At 32.4% G+C, this 19,606-nt stretch overlaps 2 protein-coding genes across 2 annotated transcripts; one reads left to right on the forward strand and one right to left on the reverse strand.

The window, feature by feature from the left end:
• Positions 1-1,326: 1,326 nt before the first annotated feature.
• Positions 1,327-3,233, reverse strand: LOC112765657 (transcription termination factor MTEF1, chloroplastic). Its single transcript, XM_025811537.3, has one exon. It carries the CDS (start codon positions 2,315-2,317, stop codon positions 1,403-1,405), a length of 915 nt encoding a protein of 304 aa, XP_025667322.1. The 5' UTR covers positions 2,318-3,233; the 3' UTR covers positions 1,327-1,402.
• A 4,912-nt stretch (positions 3,234-8,145) lies between these two features.
• LOC114925627 (uncharacterized) lies at positions 8,146-9,337 on the forward strand. The gene is made up of 4 exons (XM_029294250.1): positions 8,146-8,172; positions 8,254-8,389; positions 8,483-9,149; positions 9,271-9,337. The coding sequence occupies exons 1-4, from the start codon at positions 8,146-8,148 to the stop codon at positions 9,335-9,337; spliced, it is 897 nt and encodes a 298-aa protein (XP_029150083.1).
• Positions 9,338-19,606: the final 10,269 nt, after the last annotated feature.

Consider the following 19,606-nt stretch of genomic DNA (forward strand, 5'->3'; position numbering starts at 1 on the left):
TTGCTGTTAATTCTGTTAAGCTTCTAAGCTGCATTAGGTAAATTCGGTTAGGACAGTTTCAGAGGTTAATCACTTTCCTGATTTAGCATGTTAGTTGTGCAAGGTAGTTATACTTGAGCTGCTATATAAGGCTTTTAGTGTGTATGAGTATGAGTGTAAATGAGATGCTTAGTTTACTTTTCCTAAATATTACTTCTTTCACAATCTTCTCCACAAACTCCTTCATTCTGGTTTAGAAGATTGCTCAAGAAATCTTGCCCGAGTCTCACTCAAACTCTTACAATATTGTACCCGTTGTATGTGGCACGGTGATGATTATGGAAAAGTCTAGGGGGCCAGCAACTTTGTTAAATTCTGGCCAGCATGTAACCAGCAAAGAAAAGTGAGTCATTGGATGAAATCTCACACCATTAAAACCATCATTGATGGCTATTTGATGGCTACAAATTACAAAAGTTGCTGGCCCCCTAGCATTCCTCGATGATTATTGTGAATTTGTTTTCTATGCAGTAAATACCTGTTGCTCTTGCCAATGAATTGGTTCCATTCAGTATAGATAGGATTTGGCATATAATGGGTCTAGAAGGCTCTGGTTGCAATATGTTTAATTTTCAGTTTTTCAATAGCAGCAGTAGATCAAATGAGTTTAAATTTGGGAATGGTTGGAGGCAATTTTGCCAGGCATACAAGTTGTGTAAATTTGATGTTTGCATCTTTAAGATTGTTTCTAAAGATTCATTTCAATCAAGGTGGAGATAGAAAGGAATGATAAGCTTTAGCCTTGAGCTTCTTATGCCTGTTTTAATGATCATAAGTTGTGCATTGTGAAGCTTTTGATGAAGATTTCATATTTTGCAGTTAGCTGATATGTATTACCAGTCATGTCATGTCTCTTAAGTGTTTATCAATGATTGCTATATCTTGCGCAAGTTTATAAGATATGCTTTGTAATGAGAATTTTCATATTTAGATCTCTCCCCTTCAACAATTTTTATTATGTGATAGCTTTTTATTTTTCTCTTTATGTACATTTCTTCCCCTTTATTGCTTCCTATGAGATGCTAATATAGTACATTGGAGTGAGGAGTTGTATTGAGAAAATTTTTCTCTTTATGTTTATTATTTACATTGTTTATTAGTTTGCTTAAGTTTTCCAATTCTATCATTCTATGCTGACATGATCATGTTCTTGCATATATAATCTATTTTCTTTATGTCTATGATTATGTAATTCTGTAGAAGTTCTTTATGTAAATTTTAACAAACATACAAATTTGTATTATTTCTGTTGTATCCCAGTATCATTGGAAACTATCCACACAAAGATTTATTTACCAAAGAAACTCAAAATCAACTTCAGTTATGTACCAAACAATTGGTAAAATACATAGCATATTGACAGTCATCTCATATTCTGACCTGTTAGCTCCCTAAATTCTTCATCAGTGCTTTTAAGCATAACTGACAAAGGCAAATTAACCCCAGCTTTTACAGCTTCCATGTGCCTAGGCTTTATTCTATTCTCCAAACTAAACCCAAAGTAATGAGGAAACTCTTTCAATTCCTTTAATTCCCTACTCATTTGTGTAGCAAAGTACTCAAACTTTGGCCGAAAGTTATTCTCAATACTGAAAGTAAACAACGCTGGACACCTCAAAACCATGTTTCTAGCCTCATCTTTTGAAAACCCCAAACTCTCCAAATACTTGAGCTTAGGAATTAGTGTCCTCTCCACATTGGAAACCAAAAGAACAGAATCTTGAAAAGCCAAGGCTGCCATGTCCCTGAAGCCAAGCCTCTTGAGGTAGAACAGTGCTGGTTTGAGCTGTTCCATAACACTTGAGGTAAGCAACCTTGGGTTCTTGTTGACAATTCTCCTGAAGCTGTGATCCGGGACTCTGAGGTCTTGTAAGAGGAAATCAAAGACTGGGTTGAGATCTTTCTTGATGTCAGAGGTGAGGATCTTGGGACACATGCCAAAGATTCTTTGCAAGTCTTTTTGGTGGATGCCTTTGGATTGAAGGAAGGAGATTATGGACTGAATGGATTCCATGGTGGCTGTACGGAGGTTAGGGTTCTGGGAGAGTGCTTTCCCTGCATCAATGCCCATTATCTCAAGGCAGAGGATCTTCTCTTTGAATTGGAGGGAGAGCTTTGGGTTAATTAGTGGGGGGTGGTGGTGGTTGTTGTTATGGATGAGGCTTAGCTTGGGTTTGAGCAGAACATGGTTGTTGGTCGATGTTGATGGTGATGGTTTGTCGGAGGAGATGGTGGAGAGGGAAGAGCGTAAAGCTGCTGCTACTGTTGCTGGGGTCATTGTGATGAGATTGGTGGGTGATGAAGGTGGGGTGTGCTGCTATTATGGAGAGGATATGACAGTGTGGCAGGACACGTGGCAACAGTTTTAGATTTGATTGGCTGTAGCTGGATTTCAGTGATTCTCCATGCTCAATTTGGGTGGACTATAAGGTTCAATTTGGGTCCAAGAACAACGGAGTTAATTGCTTAATTCCCAAATAGCCCTTCATATTTGATTGTATGCATTCAAATAATCTTTGGAATTTTAATCGAACGAAAAGAATAGGGAATCAATGTACAAAGTGAACCATGTGAATAACAATTTAAAAAGGAAGGTAAATTTAAAATTAAAATTTAAAATTTTAATTAATTAAATAATTATTATCAGATTTTAAAATTTAAAAAAAAAATTAGAACTAACACCTATGTACGGTAACATATTCACATATTGTATGTTTTAAAGCATCGATTTCTTCCCCTCACTGCCGCACCAGGTTCTCCTCCAATCCTATTAGTGATGCTGTTTTGCACCTCCTCCAGTGTCCATCTCTCTCATAACGGTCACTGCTTATGAGCTTGTCGTATTCGGCCTCCATTCACGTCTTCAGTCTGTGATTTTTGTTCAGCATGAGTTCGTCGTTTATTATCTGGTACACTGTATCTTTTGGTTATTTTCGTAAATATGCGAATGATTATTTTAATTTTTTAATTGGATGGTCATTTTAGTAGATATACGGATGGTTATTTTAAGAGTTAAGTAAGATTTTGGTCTATAGTATATAAGCTGAAATTTTTTTCGTCTCCAACATTTTTTGTATATAAAATCGTAATTTTAAAATCGTCTTTTTGACTTAAATTTTTAAAATTTTGGAGTAAATTACCCCTAATAAAAAGTATAAAAAACATAAAAAAAAACATAAGAGCCATTAACAGAGAAAAAAGAACTACAAAAAACCATTAACTAAACACAACACAGTATTTAAATTTAAGAAGAACATTACAATCTAATATTTTAAATTCAACAACAACATTAGAATCAAACTTGAGTTGTTGAAAGCTATGATCCAGCTGCCAATTTGGGAGTCCTTTGGTGGAATCAAACTTGAGTTGTTGAAAGCTATGATCCAGCTGCCAATTTGAGAGTCCTTTGGTGGATTCAAACAACGCAAAGCACGATCTTCCCATCACAGAATCAGCCTCAGATACGACGCCATTTGAAGGCTTGTTCCATGCGGATTTCTTAGACCTACCTGCTACGGCCTTTGGGGACGAGAAATCTGAAGAAGGCGGTTGGTCCGGGACTGACGCGATGCTAGCGGAGGAGGAGGAAAAGGCCGATGATGGCGATGACGACGATTGTGGTGTCTCGGCGGTGGATTCGGGCTCGGTGCCATTGACAACTTGACGATTTTAAAATTACGTTGAATTTTGTATTCAAAACAAGTTGGGGATGAAAAAAATTTTCAACCCTATACATTAGGCACCAAAATCGTACTTGATTCTTATTTTAATTCTTATGCGAATAGTAATTTGATTTGAATAGATTTAGTTAGATACGATTAAAATATGTTGATGTTTAATTTACTAGGTATAGAATAATTAAATTTTTAAATTATTGAATGGGTTTTTTTATTGGGTAATATGGGATGAAGTGATGAATTGATATTTTTTCTATCACGCCAAACACAAATGACTAATCGAAACGACTAATAAATATTGGTGATACAATATAGTGTGAGTTTGGATTGATGGTTGTCAAATTGAAATTTAAATCAAAGTAATTTTATAAAAAGTAATTTTATGAAATTAATTTTGGGTAGAAGTGAGTTTGTGTTAACATGATTTATGTTTAGCAATTTCATATCAAAATTGATTTTTGATAAAATAAATATTGTTTGAATAATATTAGATAAAATTAATTTTAGATAGATAATTACTAAAAAATATGATATTAAGTTACAATATTATCTTTTTAAATATATTTAAACTTTTTTATATTTTTTAGTATGTTTTTTAAATAGTATTTTTTCTAGTTCCTTTTAAAAGACATCTATTTTTTTTGGTGACTTTTTAAAAGAGATCTATATTTTAAATATGCTTTTCATGTGAATTTTATTGAATATATGAACTACTCTATCATGTATTTTGTGTGTTTATGCCATTTTCCTATTTTACTAAAAATAAATAAATAAAGAAAATTTTTAGATAAAATTTGAAACAACAACAATAAACTTATCTAATTTATGCTATTATTATTATTTCTTTTAAAAAAAATAATGCTACTTAATAACAACAGAAAAATTTGTTAAAAATAATATTTTTATTAATAATATTTATTTGACTCTAATATATATTTTATATATATAAATAAATAAAGAAATATATCATTTTAGCCTTTTTTATTAGAAAATAAAAGTGTCATTTTTTTTAAATTAACTTTTGTATAAATAATTTTATTTTTTTATAACAACTTCTGTCATATAAATAGGTGATCTTGTAAATTCTCAATATAGTGTTTTATACAAAGGTCAACAATTTAGTAATAAAAAGTGGAGAATTAGTAGTCTTGATTCAAATATTAAAAAAAGTAAATTAGTAATATAATATTTTTCTTTAATATATAATTCATGTATCTGGTTCAATCCTTTCATTTCTTTTATACGGTATAGTATGAAAAGGTAGCAATAATTAACTGATTGAAAATACATAATTAAAAAAAAAAAGGGCAAATCACTATATTAAATCAAGAAAAAAAAATTTACACAAATAAGCCAAATGAAAAATTACTTCATGAATCTATCAATAGTCATTTTTATATAGTTCGAATCTACTCAATTCGAACTCCATTTACATATAATTCGAATCAATATGATTCGAATTATACACACACGCACACACACTAATTCGAATCAATCTGATTCGAATTACACACATACAGTAATTCGAATCAGGTTGATTCGAATTACACCCTGATTTATTAAAAAAATTAATAATTTATTAAAAAAAATTATTAAAAAAATAATTTAAAAATAAAAAAATATATATTTTATTTCATGCATTAAAAAAAAGCTAACAAAATATTTAATTACGAGACTTCTTTAAAATATTAATGAGCTATCAATTCGAATTCTATACAATACACTTTTGTCCATTTTTAATAGCTCATAAATATTTTTTAATAAAATTTTTTAATGAATTTATTTAAATTATACTACAAAAAATATTTTTATTCTATGCAAAACAATTTTAAAAAATGGCTTAAAAAATGTTAGGAGTACTATAAAAATTTGTAAATACATGCATGTACTCAAATTTTAAATAAAGTACTCTACATAGTTAATAATAATTTAGAAATTAAAAAAATTATTTTATTTATTTTTCACACATATTTCCTGTCATTATATTGTTATTGGAATCGTCATATATTTCTAATTTCTCAACCTAACCTTCACAAATTCTAACACAATCTTCATATAATTTTACTTGAGATATGTGTCTCATTTTTTGTGATTTGTATAAGTGAGTCAATGTATATAAATGAGTAATAGACGCATCAGTACAAGTTTTATCATTGACTAATGATAACTCTATTTATATTAATATAGAGAGTAAATCAAATAAATATTTAAATTATTGGTCTCTAAAATTTGAAAAGAAATATTATTCTTCGTTATAGATATGTTTATTATAATTTTTTTAATTTTTAAAGGCTGTTTTACCAAACACAATTACAGTACTTGTACTTATTAAAAGTTATTTTTAATGTGATTTTACCAAATGCAAGTGCTGTAGCTTTTAAGAAGTCGTCTTTTAAAAGACAGCTTTCATCAGGATTCGGTGGTCCAGGAACCTTTGGACCACTTAGTGGTCCAAGTAGAAAACATGTTTTTGGAGTTTTTTTATCAATTGCTACGTAGTCCTTGAACTAATTTTAATTACAAATTAACCCCATATATTTTATTTAATTATAAAAATAATTTTTTATTTTATAAATTATTATTTTATCAATTATCTATTATATTTATTAACAATCAAATACAAAAATAACAACCAATTATATCCTCCATTCATCCTAATAATTTCAATTGATTAAAAAATTAACTTTGATCTCGTTACGTTCGTCCATGGCTTTAATTTCGTCATGTAGTATCACGGATTTAATTAATACTAGTAGAAATACATTTCCTTCGTCCAAACTAGACCAAACAACTCCGTACTCTGTACAATTTTGAAAATCGAAGATGAGCGGTGGAGTGAGCGGGGAAGAGACTTTGAGGGTGAAACACGGTGAGGCAGCCGGTAATATCGGCGGAAGAGATAAAGGGGAGAGCGGGGGAGGGATTGCATCAGGGGAAAAGGAGGATCATATTTCGGGAGGGGTTTCTAAGCCTTTGAAGGTTTCTTTCAGGGACAAAGTTGTGGGTTCCAAGATTGCTAAAGCTTTTTCACTTGTTGAAACTTTATCGGGAGATAACATTGCGGTAGTTTCTGGGAAGCAAGGAGATCTCTTGCCACCGAGTGTCACGTTTACCCAAGAAGCTAAGAATTGCTTGGCAGAACCTTATAAGGATGCTATAGTGATTAAGGTGCTAGGTAAACATTATAGCTACACTGCATTGTCTCATAAACTCCGAACGGTATGGAGGATTAAGGGAGGTTTTGATTTATTGGACGTGGGATTTGACTACTTTCTTGTGAAGTTTGATGTAGCTGAGGAGCGAGAAAAGGTTCTCTTAGGAGGTCCGTGGATGATCGAGGGAAATTATGTGGCTGTGAAGCCTTGGGATCAAGAGTTTAGATCAAGTGAAAACTGTTTTGGAGCAACTTTAGTGTGGATTAGAATTTCCGGATTACCAATTTGGTGCTACCAAGAAGATGCAATGCTCCGTGTTGCGGCTGCAGTTGGCATTCCCGTTAAGGTTGATTTGGCAACAAAATTAGCTGAAAGAGGACGATATGCTCGAGCCTGTGTTCAGATAGATTTAGGATTGCCAGTGACTAAGAAGATTCTTGTTGAAAGTGTTGAATATGAGGTTGAATATGAAAGTCTTCACCTTATTTGTGGCTCCTGTCTCAAGTTTGGTCATGATATGAAGGTGTGCAAGACTGACAGCAATGCAGGAGGAGGAACTAATGCCAAGGTGATCAGCGATGTAGCAAAGCAGCCAGAAAACTCAAATTCAAAAAATCCAGTACATGTGGAAAAGGAAAGTTTTCATTTTGGCAAGAATCTTGGAGATGAGACTGTAAATGTTACTGTCCCGGATTTGGTGGAGAGTGATTTGCATGCTGTTCATGTAGACCATGCACAACATGAGGATTTGGAAGGTTGGACTCAAGTGATTAGGAAAGGAAAGTATAAAATGGGTCAAAAGCCTTCTCTTAGCACCCATCAGGTCCAACCAAAAGTAAAGATGACTCCTAACAAGGCTACCAATACTTGGACAAGGCCTAATCACCAACGTACAACACATGCAACTGGATCCAAAGTAAAATTAAGCAGGGGCATCAATATTGGAAAACCGGTTAGTGTGGCTTCTTCGGGGACCCGGCACAATGTTCATCATCAGCAGCAAGGTGAGACAACAAATGGCACTGTGCGAAAGCGTCCTCGCCCAAACTCTTTGCAGAATTCACCAGTAGATAAGGATGGAGCATCGACGGCGGGTATGGTGCAAGTTTCGACGGAGAAAATTGGGCTGCAACTTGAGAGTCCATTAAAGGCAGGATCGTCGAAGACAGGGACATCATGTTGAGTCTCGGGTTTGTTATTGGAGCTCTCTTTTTGCTGTTTTTATGGATAGTTTCAATATCATAGCCTGGAATGTGAGGGGTGCGTCTAACAAGATGGCCCGTGTGCATTGCAAAAATTTGGTGAGAATATATAAACCATCTTTCTTCTTTCTCTTTGAGACTCATACCATGTTTAATAATTTGAAGAATTTTTGGGATAAGTTGGGTTTTCATTGTGTTGGTATTGAGGAAGCAGTAGGACACAGGGGTGGCATTTGGTTTCTATCTTCTATTGCTAATGCTTCTTGTGTGGTTATTGATCAAATTGACCAATGTATCACAGTAAAAGTGAGTGTGGGTAACTTAGTTTGGCTTTGTAGTGCAGTATATGGGAGTCCTCAATTCGAAAAAAGATGTATGCTTTGGGATCATTTGCGTTCTATTAATTCAGGCCATAATAGACCATGGATGGCCGTTGGTGATTTTAATGAGATTGTGGCACCAGATGAGAGTACAGGTGCTTATTTTTCTTCTCACAGAGCTAGTCTATTAGCTACTACTCTAGATGACTGTGAGCTCTTTGATCTTAAAGTGACTGGTAGGAGATATACTTGGTATAGAGCAGTTCAGGCTGGCAGGGACTTGACTAAAAAGTTGGATAGAGCTATAGTTAATGAGGCGTGGATGACAATGTTTTCTGAGGGTTATTCTGAAATTCTTAGCAGGCTTCATTCTGATCATTGTCCTATTTTAGTTCGTTGTCATGGTAGCCCCAGAGTGAAAGGTTCACGTCCTTTTAGGTTTCAAGCTGCGTGGGCAACACATCCTTCTTATAAACATGTTATTAGTAAGGCTTGGAATCAAGAGTTTGGAGGCGTTACCGAAAGGCTTAAGATGGTTCAACAGGCTTCTTTGGACTTCAACTCAAAGATTTTTGGAAATATTTTTGTGCGAAAAAATAAGCTGGAATATCAGATTGATCAGATTCAACGGCGTTTGGAGGTTACCGATGTGTTATCTCTGAGAATTAAAGAAGCTGAACTGAGGGAAGATTACAATAGGCTTTTGTTGCAAGAGGAACTTTTTTGGTACCAGAAATCTAGAGAGCAGTGGGTCAAGTATGGGGATAGAAACACTAAATTCTTTCATCTTCAGACTTTGGTACGTAGAAACCATAATAGAGTACATGGATTATATGTTAGAGATGGGTCTTGGTCTACTGATCCAGATATTCTCCAGGAAGAAGCTCTCTCTTTTTACAGGAATCTCTTTGGTACAACGGAAGAGGTTGAGGTTGATTGTTTAGGGGATGTTCTGATACCCACACTAAGTACTGAGGCTTGTGCTAGGTTAATTGACCCTGTCTCTTTTGCGGAAGTCAAGTCAGCAGTATTTAGTATGAGCCCTTTTAAGGCTCCTGGTCCAGATGGCTTTCAAGCTTATTTTTTTAAAGAATATTGGGAGATAGTAGGCACTGAGATTTGGAATATTGTCCGGAGCGCTTTTTTGGGAGAGTTCTTAAATCCTAGCATCATGGAAACTCTGATTGTGCTTATTCCTAAAATTGATAACCCTACCTTTATGAAGGATTTCAGGCCTATTAGCTTGTGTAATGTTGTTTATAAAATTATCACAAAAGTATTGACTAACCGACTTCGGCCTTTTCTTCCAGATATTGTTAGTCCTTTACAAGGAGGTTTTATTCCGGGTCGTGGTGCTCCTGATAATATTATTGTGGCCCAAGAAATTCTGAATTTTATGAAGCACACAAAATCCAAGAAAGGTACTCTTGCTTTTAAAATTGATCTTGAAAAAGCTTATGATAGGGTGGATTGGAGGTTTTTGGAGAGTACTCTCATTGCTTTTGGTTTTCCTATCATCACTGTTAATTTGATTATGACTTGTGTCCGTGCATCATCTCTTTCTATTATGTGGAATGGGAATAGATTGGATAGTTTTGCTCCTAGAAGGGGGCTTAGACAGGACGATCCAATGTCTCCTTACTTATTTGTGCTTTGTATGGAAAGACTTGCTTGCTATATATCTCATAAGGTGGTCGAGGGTGTGTGGAAACCAGTTTCTATCACTAGGGGTGGCCCAAAATTTTCTCATTTGATGTTTGCAGATGATCTCTTACTCTTCTGTCAGGCTACAAAGAGTCAGGTCCAAATGGTCATGCATTCTCTTAACATTTTTTGCAAGGCATCTGGCATGAAAGTGAATCTTGAAAAGTCTAAAGCTTTTTGTTCTAAAAATGTGACTGCTCGTAGAAGAGATATTTTTACTAGTGTTTCTTCAATACATTTTGCTTTGGACTTAGGAAGATATCTTGGAGTTAACCTTAATCATTCCCGTACCAGTAGGGATTCTTTTCATTCGGTGATTGAAAAGGTGAGGGGAAGATTAGCTAATTGGAAAGGAAGGCTTCTAAATAAAGCAGGGAGACTTTGCCTGATCAATTCTGTTGCAGCATCCATTCCTATCTATCATATGCAGGTATCTTTTTTTCCAAATTGGGTTTGTGATAAATTATCTTCTATGATGAGACAGTTCCTTTGGAAGGGTCAAGTTGATGGTAAAGGTCTTTCTCTTGTTAATTGGAGGACCGTGATCACTCCAAAAAAATTTGGTGGCCTGGGTGTTAGAGATCCTGCGTGTGTTAATATATCTTTACTTGGTAAATTGGTGTGGCAACTTTTTCATTGTCAGGACAAGCCTTGGGTTGCTCTATTGAGGGCGAAGTATATGAGGAATGAGGGAGTTTTAGATGGCCCTGTCCCTTGCAATGCTTCTCATGTTTGGAAGAGTATCTCAAAGGCTTTTGGTGCTCTTAAGGATGCCTTCTCTTGGTGCGTTGGGTCACTTGATCAATCTTTTTGGTTTGACAATTGGAGTATTGAGGGTCCAATTGCTCAAGATGTCCCTTTTGTACATATATCTGACTCTGATTTAACTATTAGAGACGTTTGGAAAGATGGTCAATGGAATCTCCATGATATTTTCTCTATCATTCCAGAAGATGTCAAACAGCGTTTGAATGCTTATAATCCGGATTTGAATGCTGGAGAGAGTTCGGGTTGGTCGTGGGGTGTGGCATCTTCTAGACTTTACTCAGCTAGGAGTGGGTACAGTTGGCTAGCCAAAAGAAAGTTTGACTGGAATGAGCATGATAATTGGTTGTGGGTATGGCAACTGCATATTCCTGAGAAGTACAAGTTCTTGATTTGGCTCAGTCTTCATAATGCTATTCCTACGGCAGAGTTTCGTTTGGGTCGTGGTTTAGCTTTATCTAGCACCTGTCATCGATGTCAGAATGGTTCTGAATCAATTCTTCATTGTCTTCGGGAGTGCCCTAGTGCCAAGGAGGTCTGGAACCTTTTAGGCCTGTATTCAGATAACTCGAATTTACATGATTGGCTCTATAGAGGTGCAAGGAGTGAAAATATTTTTCTTTTCTTTTCGACCATATGGTGGATTTGGAGAAGCAGGAATCATGACTTATTTAATATAGATGATTCATGAAGTGCTAGTAAAGTGGTGAGTTTGATTCGTAGTTCAGTAAGGGAGTTTCACACTATTTTTGCTATGCATCAAAAATAGTAAAGTGGTGAGTTTGATTCGTAGTTCAGTAAGGGAGTTTCACACTATTTTTGCTATGCATCAATCTCTGTCTCCTCCTTCACTTTGTTTGCATTGGGTTCCACCTCCAGTTTATTCTGTTAAATTGAATTGTGATGCTAGTTGGTTTCCTCCTTCTGGCTATGCTGGTTTTGGTTGTATCATTCGTAATCCTGATGGATGTTGGTTGAAAGGTTGCACTGGGAAAGTCGAAGTGTGCAGTGTTCTTTTTGCTGAATTGTATGCAATTTGGAGAGGCTTACTTCTTGCTTGGGAGAGTAGATTTCGTGAGGTTATTTGTGAAACAGACTGTTTAGAAGCTCTTTTCTTGGTAAACCAAAGAATGCTTGGTGAGGATATTCCGGAATGGGATTTGGCAAAGCATATACAGGAGGTTATGAATTGGAATTGGAGAGTCTCTATTCTTTTAATTCAGAGGACTGCAAATAGTGTTGCAGATTGTATGGCTAAAGCAACTGCTTCTGTCGAGGACATTCACTCGAATTGGAGCCAACCATGGAGTGAGCTTCAACATCTAATAGATTTAGATATGACCCTAGCCAATTAATTTGGTTTTGTCTCTTTTTTTTCTTTTTTTTTTCTATTTAGTCACCAAAAAAAAAACTAGACCAAACTACAGGATCAATGATTTAAGTTAAGTGATAAAAATTGTTCTTATGTTAATACATTGATATTGGTGCAAGAAGATAATAAGATCTTGATCATGGTGATTGAAAAAAAAAATTGGATTAATGAGGATTTGTACAACCTATTTGTGATTTATGAAAGTTGAATAGAATAAATTGTGCAAAATCCTACAAAATTCTGAAAAATGAGAACATTACCAATTGATTGAGTAGATGGATATTCCATTACCAATCGATTGAAATTGGCAAAACATTCAACTTCATCACCTTCCAATCGATTGGATTACATTACCAATCGATTGAATTTGGCTAAAACTTCAATGTCATCACTTTCCAATCGATTGTATTTGGCAAATCCATGTTGTTTTCGTGAATTCAATCAATTGAGTAACAACAACAATCGATTGTTTTAAGGCATTCATTCGATTGGAAAGTATAAACAATCGATTGGTTTAAGCTTTTTACCATTCTACCTTACAACTTTCAATCGATTGTTTTGTGATATAGTGTAAACCAATCGATCGAATTTCAAGGAAACACGATTTGGAAGCCATGGACGAACGTAACGAGATCAAAGTTAATTTTTTAATCAATTGGAATTATTAGGATGAATGGAGGATATAATTGGTTGTTATTTTTGTATTTGATTGTTAATAAATATAATAGATAATTGATAAAATAATAATTTATAAATAAAAAACTATTTTTATAATTAAATAAAATATATGGAATTGATTTGTAATTAAAATTAGTTCAAGGACTACGTAGCAATTGATAAAAAAACTCCAAAAACATGTTTTCTACTTGCACCACTAAGTGGTCCAAAGGTTCTTCGACCACCGAATCCTGAGCCAGTTTTCATAAGCTACTCTTAAAAAGTAAAAGTTTTATCAAACCAAGCCTTATTCAAATTATACGGTGAGCAATTCGAATTTTATACAATACTCTTCTGCCCATTCTTGATAGCTCATGAATATTTTTTAATAAATTTATTTAAATTATACCACAAAAAAATATTTTATTATATGCAAAATAATTTAAAAAATATTTTTAAGCCATTTTTTAAAAATTATTTTGCATAGAATAAAATATTTTTTGTAGTATAATTTAAATAAATTCATTAAAAAATATTTATTAGAATTTGTTACGAAAAGGAAGTAATTCGAATCAATACTTCCCCTTGTCACGTGATGCATGTGATTCGAATTGACTAAATTTGAATTATGATTGTCTAATTCGACCCTACTTGATTCGAACTACTTGTACACTTGGGTTGGTCATAATTCGATCTAGGTTGATTCGAATTATGAAGAAATATAATTCGAATTTAGTTGATTCGAATTACATTATAGTGTATTCTGGTTGATTGATGAATGAGATTTTTGTTTATCATCATCAACATTAACATGTATTTGAAAATCATTTAGAATTCAATTTTTATGAGAAATAAATTTAATTCTATTATTTGAAACAAAGATAATTAAATTAGTTTAGATGGAATTCAATTTAATTTTATTTTTTTAAATTAATTTCAATCCAAATAGGTTCGATTTGGAATTTCATTCTATTAGAATTTCACTTAAAATATAAAATATCTAAAATGTCCTTATAATCTAATTACTTTTTCTTTAACTTTTCTCATCCGCTTTTTCTGACGTCTCTCATCTTTCAACACACACTCTCTTCTCTCTCACCACCTCTATTCTCTTTCCTTCCCATTCTTCAAGTCCCTTACTATAATATATACTAATTTTTTTTAAAGGTCTACTATATAAATCTAAAAAAAGGGCAAGTTACTTAAATAAATAGAATAGAGAAAATGTTTACCCAAATGTGCAAAACTGGTTCTTGTTACCTACATGTGCAAAAAGTCATTTCTATGTAATCCGTGGCAACCCACCACGGTTTCAAAACGTGCATAAACCGTGGCAGGTCCCACCGGATTATGGCCAAAAGATATAGAGTGTAAACCGTGGTAGGTCACCACGGTTTACTAAGAAGAGATGGCGTGCATAAACCGTGGAGAGTCACCACGGTTTATGAAGAAACTTGTTTGCACATAAAACCTTGTGGGTCACCACTGTTTATGTGTGGTAAATAATGGCCAGAAAACCTTGTTAATTTTATGTCCAATAGAAAATGAATTTATTAGCACAATAAATTTATGAGTAGAATCTTAAATTATGTCTTATCAACAACAGCTTTTTATAATAGAAAGAATACAATAGAAAAAAAATCAGATAATACTAAGAAAATGATTTTTATAGTGCTTAAAAAATTGATGTCTATTTACTAAAAAATAAAAAATTAATATTTAATTTAAAATGATGAAATTTAATAAATTTAAAATATTTAAAATTTGTTATGTAAAATAAATTAGAAAAAAATTAGACTCCAATAATAAACACCATAAAATTTTTGGATTTTTTTCTATTATAAAATAAAAAATATTTTTAAAAATAAATTACACTAACATTAATGTTTGGAATCTGTGTTTTTATTTTTTATTTTGAGTTTTTATGAAGTTTTCAAAATCTTAGGCGAACTTATAAAAACTACTCAAAAGTTCGTTTAAGCTTAAGGTGACCTCTCTCATTATATTCATCTTTATTTTTTCATTTATAAAATAAAGATTCATTACACTATAACATATTAATGAGTACAATAAAATAATTACTTGTTAATAAATCTTTTATATAGATTTAATAAATTCACATATAAGTGTATATTAATACATTAGTATTTGTTAAATTTAAAATAAAAAATATTTATTATATTATAAGAATATTAATGAGTATTCTAAAAAATATTAATAAGTAATTATTTTATTATGTTCATTAATATTTTTTATAGTATAATAAATATTTAAATATAGTGTAAAATGAAAAATAGTGATAAACATAATGAAAAAATAATTGATAATACATGTAAAAATTTTATAGTATATATTAGTCAATAATACATAAAGAGAACATAAAAATTTTATAGTATATATTAGTCAATAATACATAAAATTAACAAGGTTTTTTGGCCATTATTTACCACACATAAACCGTGGTGACCCACAAGGTTTTATGTGCAAACAAGTTTCTTCATAAACCGTGGTGACTCTCCACGGTTTATGCACGCCATCTCTCCTTAGTAAACCGTGGTGACCTACCACGGTTTACACTCTATATCTTTTGGCCATAATCCGCTGGGACCTGCCACGGTTTATGCACGTTTTGAAACCGTGGTGGGTTGCCATGGATTACATAGAAATGACTTTTTGCACATGCAGGTAACAAAAACCAGTTTTGCACATTTAGGTAAACGTTTTCTCTATTCTATTTATTTAAGTAAATTGCCCCTAAAAAAATATCCACACGTATATATTTTATATGTTTAACTTAAATTAATAATGTCAAACGTTTGTCAATACCTCTGAACATTTTAAATAAAGTTGTGTCAATCATCACACTAATAAAAAGTGACATAATTTTATTCTATTTTAATAACATGAATTAATTGTTATAATTTATGGTTAATAACTAATATTTTTTTTACTGATTATATCATTATACCATTCAACAAGTTGATTATTAATAATTTATGTTTGTATTTGTGATTGGTTTGTTGTTAGAATCAACCATAAAAAACTATTTAATTTTTTAATTAATAATAATATTTTTTAAATTTAATATTTTTAGATTAACCTAATTTTTATTTTTTTAAAAGAGGTGAATAAATTTTAATTCAAAAAAATTTAGCTAAAAAATATAATTTTTTAATTATTTCATGTAATTTAATAAATATATATTTATTATTTAAATATAATATTATATTAATAAAAAATAAAATTATCTATTATAAAATTTTAATTTATTTTATAAATATTTTAAACAACAACAACAAAGTCTTGTCCCACTAAGTGGGGTCGGCTACATGAATCAAACGACGTCATTGTGCTCTGTCATGTATCATGTCTACAGAGAGACCGTTTACATGTAGATCTCGTTTGACCACCTCATGGATGGTCTTCTTAGGTCTTCCTCTGTCTTTCGCCATTTGTCCATCTTTCATCTCATCCACCCTCCTGACTGGATGTTCTATCGGTCTTCTTTTCACATGTCCAAACCACCTGAGACGCGATTCAACAATCTTTTCTACAATGGGTGCTACTCCAACTCTCTCTCTTATATCTTCATTCCTTATTTTATCCAATCGCGTACCACTCATCCATCTCAACATCTTCATCTCTGCCACACTCAGCTTATGTTCGTGCTCCCCTTTAGCCGCCCAACACTCCGTACCATACAACATAGCCGGTCTTATAGCGGTGCGATAGAATTTACCTTTAAGTTTTAAAGGCACTTTTTTGTCGCATATAAAACCAGATGCACTCCGCCATTTTGACCAACCTGCTTGGATCCTATGATTTACATCCTATTCAATCTCCCCATTATCCTGTATGATGCACTCAAGATACTTAAAACTTTTAACTTTTCGTAGGATGTTTTCTCCAATCTTCACCTCTATATTGGGGTTTTTCCTTCTTAGACTGAACTTACATTCCATATATTCCGTCTTGTTACGGCTTATGCGCAGACCATACACTTCTAGAGTTTCTCTCCATAACTCCAACTTCTTATTTAGGTCTTCCTTTAACTCTCCCATAAGGACGATATCATCGGCAAAAAGCATGCACCATGGCACAGGCTTTTGGATGTGTTCTGTGAGTACTTCTAAGACTAATGTGAAAAGATATGGACTTAAGGATGATCCCTGGTGTAATCCTATACCAATAGAAAATTCCTCTATCGCACCGCCTTAAATCTTCACACTAGTTATGGCCCCATCATACATGTCTTTAATTTTATAATTTTATTAATTTATTTTAAACATTAAAATTTAATTTAATTTAGACTAAAATTTAATTTTTAATAAAATTTAATTCAATTCTACACCATTAAAAATTTTTAATCAGGGTGTAAAATGTTATTAATTAGCTTGTGAAATACAATCGCTTCTTCAGGGGTTCGTAAGCAGTGTTTGATATTTTATATTTGACTAACAAGTTGTGATTAAATGATAAATTATTAAAGATCATCAGACTCATAGACACCGAGTCTCATGCATGTCCACACATACTAAGTTACTAATCCTAATAATTAATATCCACCAACAATAATCGCTCCAACCACTTTTGGTTAATTAATCTAAAAAAAAAAGTGTTATCAAGATGACGAGATCTCACCCAACCATAAATGAAATAATAAAGCCAAATTAGCTATCCTCATAAAAGTTATATAATATTGCTTTCACTTTTCTTTCTTTGGTTCTCAGCTGAACTTGAACTAGTTGCGTTTGTTGTATGTTCCGGTCAATGTACACCAAACACATTAAAAATGAACCAGGTAGTCCATAATGAATGACCAAAAACATTGATAATAATACTTTTTTTCAAAATCATTTTCATCATAAGATCTTAAACAAATTATATAGTATTTGAATATAATAAGGGTAGGCCCAATGAGATATTGATTTATTAATGAATATAAATTAATTTTATATTACTAATCTCTACTTTTTATAAATAATTGTTATTAATTCTATATTTGGATTTGAACTAATCCACTTTTACCAACATCTGAAGTGCTGATTAGATTATAAATTATATAGAAAGGCTGTTCTAAACGGAGAGGAAAGAGACAGTTTAATATTACTAATTCTATTCTTGATTAAATAATAACCATCATATTAAATCAATGTTAGTAATTTCATGGACTGCACTGTGAATTTAATTAAATTTAACTATACAACCAAGCATTGGGAGAGTTTGCAAATCTGCTCAAAAATGAATCTAGGTAGTCAGGATCATGCAATTGGAAGAGAATTGTAAGTTAGAGGTAGATAATTTTTTTGGTATAGTTAGAGATTGTGACCAATTGTTCATATAGAATGCATGTTAGAATACAAAATATATAATTACTGATTTTTGGTATGCCAATAATATTTGTATTGTGTTTTAAATAATTTCTTTCAATACCAAAATCTTTAAACTCAAAAAGGTATCTCCTAAAAATAAATATCCAAACACACATATAAAAAGAAACATAATTATCCTTTGAAATATGAACAACTTCACCCTAAAATCCTAATTTTTATCTCTCTAATTTTCTGATTTAGGTATTAGAGTGTTATTGCAGATACTATTCTGTCATTTCAAAAGTTTGCACGATCCAATCGCTAGTCCAAGCGGTTTCCCAATCCTCTCCTTCGTTAGGTACAGATAACACCTTGTACATGTTGTTGATATTACTCTTACCTTTTTTTTTTTTACATGATTGGTGTTACTCTTGTGCACCTTTTTATTCATGAAATTCAACTCTTTCAAGTTTTTGTAAAAAAAGAAAATGGCGGAACTAAACTTAGGAGGAGCTGCTTAGTGACAAACCCTCAATGAAGATGAAGACTCTGCCTCTTGGCCGCATAAGTTGATAGCCAACTAGTAACTAGATATTTATTTTGGACATGAGTAATTTGGGCATTTGTTATTTTTTTTGTCGGGTTTATTTGTTAATTATTTATATTTTTTTATGTTCTTTTGGGCCTGGGCCCTTTATTTCAACAAGGAAAAGCTTGTCTATCAAGAATTGAGCTTGCTTTCAAATTTCGGCCAGACATATTTAATTTCTGCCTTCCAAAGAGTCTGTAGATCAGCATGCACCAAACCATCAAAATAGTGGAACAAAAAATCAATTTTGGTTGATCAAATAGTTAATTTATTCGTCCGCTTAAATAAATATTAGTGATTTAAATCTTATTTTATATATGCAGCAATTTATTCGCTTGCAGCATATTTTAAATAGAACTAAGACCTGCAGCAAATTAGTCTTTGACTTATTGAATTGGATATCCATAAAAAAAATATAGTGAAACAACATAGGTATTTACTCTAACAATAATTTTGTGTCTATGACTTACGAAAAAAGATTACATGATTGATTGAAAATAGATTGTACCGAATTCTCAATGGCAATAACAAAAAGGAGAGATGATGATTACTGATTATGTGTGAAATATCAATGATAAAACAAGAAATAAGTTCGGAAAAAATTAGAATTGAGGAATTATATATACTTCTGATGAAAACATAATAAATTATTAGAATTTATCATTTTAATATTTTATATTTTTCTATAATTCTCATACCCTGGTAGTTGTGACATTGCAATACAAGCTTATGATTCTACCTTTCTTTGATTGCAAATTTTTGTGAACTTTTATATTATATAAAGAAAATGATTGATTAAAATGACAAATGAATC

This window comes from Arachis hypogaea, chromosome 17 (assembly GCF_003086295.3).
Source record: "Arachis hypogaea cultivar Tifrunner chromosome 17, arahy.Tifrunner.gnm2.J5K5, whole genome shotgun sequence".
Classification (NCBI taxonomy): Eukaryota; Viridiplantae; Streptophyta; class Magnoliopsida; order Fabales; family Fabaceae; genus Arachis; species Arachis hypogaea.